The sequence below is a fragment of the Phoenix dactylifera genome, chromosome 17 (genome assembly GCF_051530095.1).
Source record: "Phoenix dactylifera cultivar Ajwa chromosome 17, Ajwa_hap1_PhDact_Kaust_v1.1, whole genome shotgun sequence".
NCBI classification, from domain to species: Eukaryota; Viridiplantae; Streptophyta; class Magnoliopsida; order Arecales; family Arecaceae; genus Phoenix; species Phoenix dactylifera.
Window position 1 is genome coordinate 5,592,823 of NC_143206.1, and position 10,872 is coordinate 5,603,694.

Here is a 10,872-nt window from a genome sequence, read left to right on the forward strand (position 1 = left end):
TCACGCGGCATTGGGTTTTGTTCCTCGGGCTCTCTTCTATAGGCCTGATCACGGACAAAACAACTCAACCGACCTCGGCGGACAAGTGCCTCGATCTCATCACAGAGCTCGTAGCAATCCTCCGTATCATGGCCGCGATCTCGGTGGAAGTGGCAGTACTTTCTCGAGTGCTTCCACGATTCTGTCGGTCGCATCCTTAATGGAGGTCGGAGGTAGCCTTGACCCTCAATCTCCATGAGGATCTCTGCTCGGGTGGATGTGAGGGGAGTGTATGTCTGAAACTTTTGAAGGGGAGACCTCGAGCGAGCTAGGCTCTTGGGCCAAGGAGGCTCTTTCTCATGCCAGGAGAATCTACTGCTTGGTTGGGAGTGCTCCTCCTGGCGCTTCTTCTGCATCTTGGCAGGTCGTTCGGCTGCCTCCCGCCGAGAGGCCATGGCTTCCTCAGCCTTGGCATACTTGCGAGCTCGGGCCAATATTTTAAAAAAGTCGGCGGAAAAGCTCTTCTCGATGGAGAAGAGAAATTTGTAGGACCGAGCTCCAGTCTTCAATGCCGACATGGCGATTGACTGCTCGAGATCGCGAACCTCCCATGTGGTCGAGGTAAAGCGATTGATGTAGTATTTTAAGGATTCTCCCTCCTTCTACTTGATGGCGAAGAGGGAGTCTGAGATCCGGCACTGACGCCGGCTAGCGGCAAAATGGGTGGTGAGCTACCTGCCCAGCTGTTCAAAGGAGAAAATCGAGCTGAGCTTTAGTCTGGAGAACCAAAGACGAGCTGCCTTGCGGAGAGTCGCTGGGAAGGCTTTGCAGAGTAGAGCGTTTGTGGCTCCTTGGAGTGTCATAAGGGCCTTGTAGCTCTCCAAATGATCTAGAGGATCGGATGAGCCATCATATGGCTCAATTTGAGGCATCTTGAACCTCTGGGGGATTGACTCATCCATGATCCATTGAGGGAATGGAGACTCTGTGGTAAAGTCAAGGTCGGTATCTCGCTTCGGGCCTCGGTCTCGAAGCATCTGTATCTGCTGCTCCAAGTCCTCGACTTTTTTGCCGAGCTCGGGTGGGGCTCCTGTTGCAGCTTGGCATGGGGCAGACCCTGCCTCAGATGGGTGCTCCCGTTCTCGAGGCATCAAGCTTCGGCGCGAGCTCTCAGGATGATGGATGTGCGACAAGCCCTCCCGGCTTGGGGGTCGAGCTCGGTGGAAGCTTCGGTGGTGGCGACGCTCTACAAAAAAATGATGTCGCGAGTGGCGTCCTGAGGACTCATGCTCGTGAGGAGGGAGTAGAGGCTGGTCTTCTACTTGCTGTAGGTCTTGAACGGCCGCAGTGAGTGATTGGACTTATTGGACAAGCGTGTTGAACTGCTCTGGTTAGACTTGAAGGATTAGATCCGCCGGAGGCCTTGGTGATGGGTTCTGGACTGAGTGTCCAGGACTTGGTGCGCAATGCCGGAAGGCGTTAGTGGCTCCTTTACTCCTTAGCTTCATGGTCACAACTCGGTCCCTTCCTCTAGCGCCAACTGTTGCTGAAAACTGGACCTGGAGGCGACCACTGGCTGAGAAGGAGGAGCTCCGGTGGGTGGTGCGTCGGCGGGCTGCATCCTCCGAGGGACCTGCAAGAAGCCGGTGGCCAGGATTTCCGGCGCCGGCCCTCCGATGCTTAAGTCAGAGGAGGCTTTTGTGGAGAAAGAGAGAGAGATGGCACGTAAAGTTCAAAGTCAGAAGTCAAGAAATCCCCCGAGGAGAGGGAGTTTTTCTTTTATAGGAGAGGTGCCAGGGTTACCTGTGATGTGACTAGGCAAATTAATGGGTTACCGTCATGATTGGGCATGATCGTATGAATTAATGAGTTGTCGTAGATGACTGGACGAGATTGAGTGAGTCAACGAGTTGCCGTGGATGGCCTGAGATTTTAGGCTAGCTGGAGGTTCGTGGAGATTGTGCGCATTTAATTGTTGACGGTCGTAGCAGGGTATGGTCCCTGGTTGATATGTCGTGGCGTGGCCAGCAAGCAAAGCATGGTGCAGTAAGACTGCTGCAGGGCATGGCCGCAGCATGTGGACAACAAGGTCGGCCTTCTGAGGTCGGCAGCTTTCTATGCTCGGCCTGCTGAGCTCAGCAGCTTTCTGTGCTCGGCCTTTTAAGCTCGGTAGCTTTCTGTGCTCGTCCTTCTGAGCTCGGCAGCCTTCTGAGCTCGGTAGCCTTCTATGCTCGGCTTTCTGAGCTCAACAGCGTTCTGAGCTCAGTAGCCTTCTGAGTTCATGCATGTTGAGGTCATGCATGTCGAGATCATGCCTGTCGGGGTCATGCCTGTCATCAGATTCGGGTGCTATGATTGTATTTGTGGGGTGGTTCATTTTTCACCTTTTGTGCTCGGCCTTCTGTGCTCGGCATTCTGAGCTCGGCGGCCTTCTGCGCTCGGCAGCCTTCTGTGCTCATGCATGCTGAGGTCGTGCATATCGAGATCATGCTTGCCGAGGTCATGCCTGTCATCGAATTCGGGTGCTCTGATTGTATTTGTGGGGTGGTCCATTTTTCCCCCCAACAGGGCACATGGCACCTTTGGGATGGCAAACTCCCCCAGGCACAATCTATGCCAGGTGTTTGGTAAAAAGAAGCTTTTATTTGAGCGTGCATTTGGTGGCATCTTGGCCATTTGTGGTATTATAAAAGAGGAAGGTGGCATCTTTCTCCTCCATCTTCACCGTCGTCTTCCTTCTGAGCAATTGAGACCAGAGTTCTAGATCTTTTTGGCCATAGGTAGCCATGTAGAGAGTCCTTAGTCTGTCTTCCTCATCTTCTCCTCCTTCTAGATTGTCTTCTTAGCATCTTGCACCCATTAAATCCAGGCTGGCCAAGCTAGGCAGAGTTCTCTCCAAAGCCGACCTTGACCGGATTAGAACAGCATATAACATTCCAACCTATGTGGGGCTTAGTTTGCCCCTTCATGATAAAGGGGTCTCTGATCAAAGAGCATATCAGTTTCCCTTGTACGAGGATACCCTCAAAGCAGGATTTAGGATCCCTATTCACCTGTTTATTATCAAGGTGTTAGATACCTGCAAACTATCCCCCATACAGCCTGTCCCCAACAGTTGGCAGATGATCATGTGTTTTATTTATTTTTGTACTTTTCATAGCTTAAGGTTTAGTGTATATATTTTTAGATCTATTTTTATTTTAAAGAAGCATCCTACCAAAAATGTGTGGTAGTCCCTGACCTCAAGGAAGAGCATTAGATTCTTTCTCGACAACCTCCCTTCCATTCACATGTGGAAGGATAGGTACGTTGTAGCCATATCTACCTGTGACCGCTAGTCTATCTCGACCAATTGGGGTGCCCTCTATAAGCTAGAGGCCCAACAAGGTGCGCTTTCCAGAGCACTAGGCAAAGGAAATAGTTGAATCTTCAGGTAGATTGAAAGCGATAACTCCCAACCAGCTATTTTCATCTAGGAACCTGCTCCGAGTTGGATTCATAGACCCTAGTTCCTCGAGTAAACCATTGGCCTGGTTTATGCTTGCTTTATTTAGCTTTCTCCTTGGTCATGCATTTAACTCACCAATTTAACTTGTGTTGCAGATGCCAAGATGGTGTTACAGCAGGAAGATTTGATAAGAGTCGCTTGAGATGCTAGGAAGAGGATGGCAAAGGGCACTTTGATTGGGCCCTCCTCCAAGAAGCCGAAGTTGCGCCCCCCTTGCCTCGAGGGAAGCTCAGTTCGAATCGTGTCTTGTCTAGCTATAGGACATTCAAGTGCTGGCGGCACATGAAGCAGACATGCCAGAGTCTTCTCGCTCCAGCTTCATCGTTCGGTCAAGGCATGATCTCCAAAGCCTATAGTAAGGAGCATCACGAGATAGCGTTGGTTCCGTGGCTCTGTGAGAGGAGATCTGCCACAGGAAGGCCTCAAGGGTTTAGGAGTCCAGCCGAGGTTTGAGCTCCAAGGTGGAAGAACCGAGCTCGAAGAGCTCCAAGGCAAGGCGAGTCTTTCTACGGGTCTATAATGGATGGCCCCAAGACCGCTGATGCCCTTTGCGGGATGGTCTTTCCACTTCAGGACTAGGCTAGGATGGGAGAAATGCAGGATTCAGAACTTGGGCTTCTAATAACTCATTTGGCTATGATAGTAAGTGCTAACTCCCTTTGTTTCCTGTATGTTTTTGTTGTTTCAAGTTTGACATGATCTAATAACCTATCTTACAGGCTGCATGTGGCATCAGGGCTCTTCGAGACCGCCTCCAAAGCGTGGGGCCCTACTTGGATGATGCCTATATCGGGATGCAGACTGCAAACAAGGTAGTTGAAGAGGCCAAGAGAAGGGCCAACGAGACCCTGTAAAAGGCTGATGAGGCCATCAGGGATGCAAAAGAAGCAAGAGAGTGGGGAGAACTAAGAGAGCTTGGGCAGAGGATGTTGAGCAGAAGTTGGAGGGGCAAGAATTTGAGTACAAGCACCATCGATGCGACCATGCAATCTTAAAGAGACTTGGCTGCTACCGAGGAGAAGATTAGGGCTCTAAAGACCGAGCTGGCAAATAGAGACGAGCAGGCCGTCCTCGAGTATAAGGGCTCCCCAGCATTTGTAGATGAGCTCATGCATGCTGGAAAGGAGTCTTATGTAATAGGCTTCAAGTACTACCATGAGCAAGTCAAGGTCCTCCTTTCAGGTGCGACCCTTGGCCTCCTGAACGCTTATCGCAGCATTGACTCCTTGAAGTAGGGAGTTGTGGGAGCACGCTTCTGGAGAAGGTCAACCGGATGAGCTAAGGCCCCATGCAGAGGGAGCAGTGATTGTAGAGGAGTTTATGGTGGTGACTCCTACAAGTGAAGGGCTTGCTTCTGAGGCACTTGTTATTAGAGATCCGGTAGATTAGGAGATAAACAGAAACACTCAAAGAATAAACACTAACCCCTTATCAATAAACATAAACATTCCAGAATAAACACCATACTCTGCGGTGATAAATAGAAACACCACAGAATAAATACTTCATTAATGAAGTGTTTTTTTTTTTTTTGAAATGTGGTGTTGTTGTACAAACAATTAATGAAGTTTTTTTTTCCTGAAATGTGGGTAATGGAGAGAAAGGAGAGTGTTGATCTATTAACCGAGACTCTTGTTACTTCAGGATTGGTACAGGATCGAATGGCTCTAGAAGAGATCAAGTTTGCTTCTAGATTCATTCAAATAGAGCATAGTCTATATATATATATATATATATATATTTATATATGTATGAATGTGGATGGGTGTAGATATCTATGTATAGAAGCTAGATGCTCATGCTTGAGGTCGTGCATTGCTTATGTGTTTTTATCTGCACGCCGCGCTTTTATTAACTAAACCTCTGCAAATCCACTCAAATACTTGAACTGAAACAAAAATTCGACTCTATCAAATCTATGCTTAGAAATGATCATCGTTGGGAATGCTTTCCACCATCCAGAAATTGATAGGAGCACGGACCATGAGTCAAATCAGACTACGGAGGCAGAGCGATGGGCGGCGCTCCTCCTCATCCTGCTCGCCCAAGTGGCCTCCCGCCCGGCCCGGGCCATCCTCCTCTGGAGCACCTCCAACTGGACCTCCCAATCCCCGAAACTTTCTCGCCCCCCCAACCTAACCCCAGCGCCGCTGCCGACGGCCCGGAGAGCGAGGTCGTAGTCGTGGCGGAGAACGGGGTGGGAGAGGACTTCGTAGGCCGCGCGCACCCGCATGAACTGCTCCGCGAAGAAGGGCTTCTCGCAGGCGGAGCGGCAGGCGTCCGGGTGCCACTTCCGCGCCTGCCGTCGGTACGCCGCCTTTATCTCCGCCGGCTCAGCCGTCTCCGCCACCTCCAGCAGCTCGTACATCGTCCCCGCAGGCGCACACTGCGGCAGCGCCGCCGCCGAGACCCTCAGAGCAGTCCTCCTTCGATGAGTAGAAAACAAAGAGGGTCTGCAAAGAGGAGGAGGAGGAGAAAGCGGATGCAAGAGAGAAGGGAAAGAAGAGGAGAGAGAAAGCATTGGATTTCTTCTTTTCTCGCCTTGTGGAGAGAAATGATTTAGTTTTAGTAATGGAGAGCGCTCGCGTAGGATTTGGAGTTGGATGGGTTGGTTTATAGAGCGGAGGGGAGGAGAGAAGGTTGTAAAGCCCACGCGTTGGGTTTGCGAGCCATCAATCTTCTAGAAGTCTGAATGATTGGTACACTTCACGTTTCTTGCAATAGAACTTTTTTTATTGTTCTTCTAGAAGTTCAAAATGTTGAGAAGTTTAAAAAAAAAAAAAAAAGGCTTCCAAAAGAGTCAGGGCAAGGTGCATATAACATCATAAAATAAAATCAGAAAAAAAAAAAAAAAAAAGACTTGTCATATCAACCTCTTTGTATTTAAAGATATGTGGTTAACTTTTATGGCATTTTAAAATAGATAATGCTATATAATTGGTACACATCTAATATGAGGCCGGATTATATATAATGAGATATTTAGCAAATAATTAAAATAGGGGGATTGATAACCTACTCTTTGTTATAGTAGGTTATCAATCTACCCATTTTTCTGGAGACAAAAAAATACTCTTATTTTTTATAACTTTTAAGAATATTTTATATCTTTTTACAATCCCACATTAACTCATCCTTTCAACCTCCGAATTAATACTCTCTCTTTCTCTCTCATATGCTCTTCTTCTCTCATTCTATGAAGATTAACTTAAGAACTTGTTCTATAGTAAAATAAGTATCATGGAAAATTAGGTCAACTTTTTCATTGACTAGCTTACTAAGATTCTCATGGCATTTTAGGTCAGTCTATGCTCTTCTTCTCTCATTCTAGGTCATTCTCATACTTCTCTAGGTGGATAAGTTATTTTCCCATAGATAGCATTTATCTATGAAATGGAAAAAAAGTCTCACACACCTAGAAGATGGGTATATTATTTTTCCATCAGCCTGTAAAATAATATTTTTATTTTGTTCCTAAAACACCCCCAAACCTAATATTATATTATATTATATTATATTATATTATTATTTAATAATATAATATAATATATAATATATTATTGGGAAGAAATTAACTATTATATTAGTCACTATAATATTAAATCTTAAAATGGAAAATAAAAGAGAGAGTATTACTAAAGAGATATAGTCCATCGGATACCCCTTCTAGAAAACTATTTTAATTATTTGCTATCTCTTGCATTAAATATACTATAGCCTCATATTAGTGTGTACCTATTATATAGCATTATCTATTTTAAAATGCCATAAAAGTTAACCTCATCTCTCTCTCTCTCTCCTCCTCACTCTTTATCCATCCATAATCTCGTTACCTTTTGTAGCTTCTAAATTTTTTGCTTCATATTCCTTTCTTTTGGTACAATTATATTCCTTTTCTTAATTTTTTAAACATTTATACAAAGTATCATGGATCAAGCCTTTCATGCATTTAGTGCAAATCTTCTCTCTTGAAAGGATCCTAAAGAGCCAGAGATTTACAAAATTCCCAAGAAGACTACACATTTGGTAAAAAAGTTAGATATTTTCTAGTATTTTATGAAAGGAGCTAGAATTATCCTAATCATTTGATTTGTGACACTTGTACATAATTCTAACCATTCATTGTACATGGTAGAGCTTGTAAAAGGAAAAAATTTTATTAGCCAAACAACCAGACAAGAAGTTGTAAAAGTTCTCCGGTGAAATATTACTCTATTCTCCTAAACTCTCTCTATTTCTCTCTCATATGCTCTTCTCTTCTCATTCTATGAGGTTTAGCTTAAGGGTCGTTATTTAGTAGGTAAATATCATGGGAAAATAGCTCAACTTTTTCATTGACCAACTAACCCAAGTTCGCATACTTCTCTAGGTGGTAAATTATTTTCTCATACCCGTTCTTTTATTTTGTTCCTAAAACAACCCCAACCCTAATATTATATTATATCATTATATTATTTAATAATATAATATAATATAATATAATAAATTATATTATATATTTTATTAGATAATAGTATTATATTGTATTATACATATTATAATTTACAATATTATTGTTGTATATTATAGTAGTTATATATTATTATAAACATAATAATAATAATATATTTATAATAATATCATTCTACCAGTTACATAACTAGCCAGAGTTTGGCAGGGCCGGCTCAAGCCTTAGGCGACTACCTAACTAGCCAAAGTTTTACTTTTATATGTTGGCATGGCAGGCCCGAGCCTTAGGCGACCGAGGTAGTCGCCTAAGGCCTCGGTCCAAAGGAAAGCCTCAGAGAGGCAAAGAAAAAATAACCACAGAAAGGAGGAGGCAAAAAGGCAACGACTTGCGATGAAATAAGAAGATGAGAGGAGAGAAAGAGATTGAGAGAGAGGGAGGGAGGGAGGTTCCTTGCCCTATTTTCTGTATCTGACCGCGACCAAAAGAAAGCAAAGGCCCCATATAAAACAGGAACAAGCAGCTGGCTACGAGTCTTCCCCCTTGATGGAAGGGAGGTGGAGAGTTTCCTGGCCTACAGAGGGGCAATTTGGAAAGTTGGGGACAGTAGTTTTGTTTTGGGTGGAGAGAAAGAGAGAGGAGGGATTTGGTTGGCTTGATGCACGTCTGAAGCCACTCTTATCTTTCATCCCTTCTCTTTTTCGGTTTTGGTCTTGGTTTTCTTTCCCTCACATTACTCCTGATCCAGCTGGGCCCTCAGGAAGAAAGATAGGAGATTGGAGATGGACTTCTTGGAGGGTGGAGATTCTTTTAATTTTCTCCTCTCTGTTTCTTCTCCCCTCTTGGTTGGTGGAGAGAGAAAATGAGGGAGGGGGGATTGAATGGCTGCTGTGCCGTGATGTTGCAGTTGCCGCTTGGGTACTTACTTGAAGGGAAGATGGTGGGATGGGACTTTTATTAATTAGATGGAGTGAATTTCCCATAATTTTCCATAATGCCCCTACTTTCTCTAAGGGCTCGTTTGGTTCGCGGGAAGCATTTTTCCTCCTAAAAATATGATTTCTGGGAAACAAATTCCCAGAAAGAGGATGCCTAGAAAATACTTTTGGTATGTTTGGATTGACAATGGAAAAGTGACAAATTTACAAAATGCTTATGTTTGGTTGGCCATCCACTTTCCTGAGAAAGTTATGTATAATTCATATTATGCTCTTAATAAAAATTAGGTCTTTAATGTCTCTTTAATACTTCTTTAATGCTGAAAGATCTTTTTGGAAAAAATAAAAATAAAGTGATTCCTGTGTCATGGGAAAATAACTTTTCCATGTTTCTCATGGAAAAGACTTTCCCATAAAATGTGTGAATCCTATTCCCATGGGAATACAACTTTTCTGTTTCTCTCCTTTAAAAACTCCAACCAAACAAGAGGCATCTCATTACTTTCTCGTTGACCACACTTTCTCCCCTTCTTTTTTCGCGAACCAAACGAGCCCTTATGGAGAGATCCACTCTTTTCCTTACCTTGCCCATGAACTGTCATGGGATAACCTTCTCCTATTTTGCTCTTGCTTGACACGGTAAACACTTTTGTCAAGCATTACCTCATGGGCCTTCTTTTAGATAATTACTTTTCTATGCTTCCATTCAAAAATTATATTAAACTTGAGAGGCTTCTTATCTATCTTTGTTAGATTCATGCATCTTTGTTAAAATAGTGTACTTGACAGCTATCTATTTCCATATCATTTTTTTAAGCATTTTATACTTATTAAAAAAATTTATTATTAAAAAAAAAAAAGAAACCTCATCCGCTGAATTCGTCTTAGGCCTCTAAATGTATTGGGCCGCCCCTGTATGTTGGACCATAAAGTTCTAAATGCTACATTTGAACTTAGTTGATTTTTGTCAAATTTATTCAGATGGAGTCTAGTCATACCTTGTCCATACTACATCCTGTTTGAGAACCAAGGCAAGGTTTGGCATTCAAATCAGATGTCTTAACTACATATTTTCCATAATTACATCATCATCATGCTTGGTAAATGTTGAGAATGAGCCTAGTTTGATGGTCCATTTGCACCTTCTCCTATTGGAATTACCTTTTTTTCATTTTTGTGGAAAAAACTACACACTGATTTAAAATAATATTACCATCGTTATGTCAATTTCAAGATGCTGAAGTTGTACATACTACGAGCCTGTGAAATATTTTTTTTGCGACCAAAAAATAAATAAATAATTTATTAGTTTTCGTTAGTATCCCAGTAAATCTAATAAAATGACAGACTTTTGACCTAGTAAAGATGGTCTTTTGATGAATGAAACTAATAAAAACGGCATCCATGTATTTGAAATTTGTATGCAAGCTTCATGTCAGTATTCACCAGTTACACAGCACCAAGAACCAAGCATATCTGCTGTATAACAACCCATTTGCTCGTGGTGTAGCTACTATTTGTAGGCTTCAATCAAGTTGCCTTCTAAGGATAAAATATATAAAACAATTGAAGTCCCATTCGGATTTGCTCTCGGATAACAAATCTCCCTCGAAATTGCGACACTTTTATTTGACATCCGCCTATAGAAAATGGAGCACACACTCAATGAACCTTTGCGATCCCTCCTACTCCATTTTGAGTAGGGTTCAGGATTTTGGAGAATCTATGTTTCAGAAAATTTTTATAATTTGATTACTTTTTGATGCCACTACCAGAATTTTTGAATTTTCGAACTCTTCTAAAGACAAGCCCTAAGAAGAAGGGTGCCAAGAATTGGACCAAAGTAATGAATATAAGATAAAGGATCATGATTTTGTTCATGTAATTTGATAAAATTCTATATCGATCGGTGTATTCTGAGTCACTCAAGAAGATTGAGACAGCTAAAACCAAGAAAGAGAGAGAGAGAGAGAGAGAGAGAGAGAGAGAGAGAGAGAGAG

General features: G+C 43.2%; 1 protein-coding gene across 1 annotated transcript; it reads right to left on the reverse strand.

The window, feature by feature from the left end:
• Positions 1-5,480: 5,480 nt before the first annotated feature.
• Positions 5,481-5,855, reverse strand: LOC103695760 (chaperone protein dnaJ 20, chloroplastic-like). Its single transcript, XM_088713799.2, has one exon. The coding sequence runs from the start codon at positions 5,853-5,855 to the stop codon at positions 5,481-5,483; it is 375 nt and encodes a 124-aa protein (XP_088569925.2).
• Between the last annotated feature and the right edge of the window lie 5,017 nt (positions 5,856-10,872).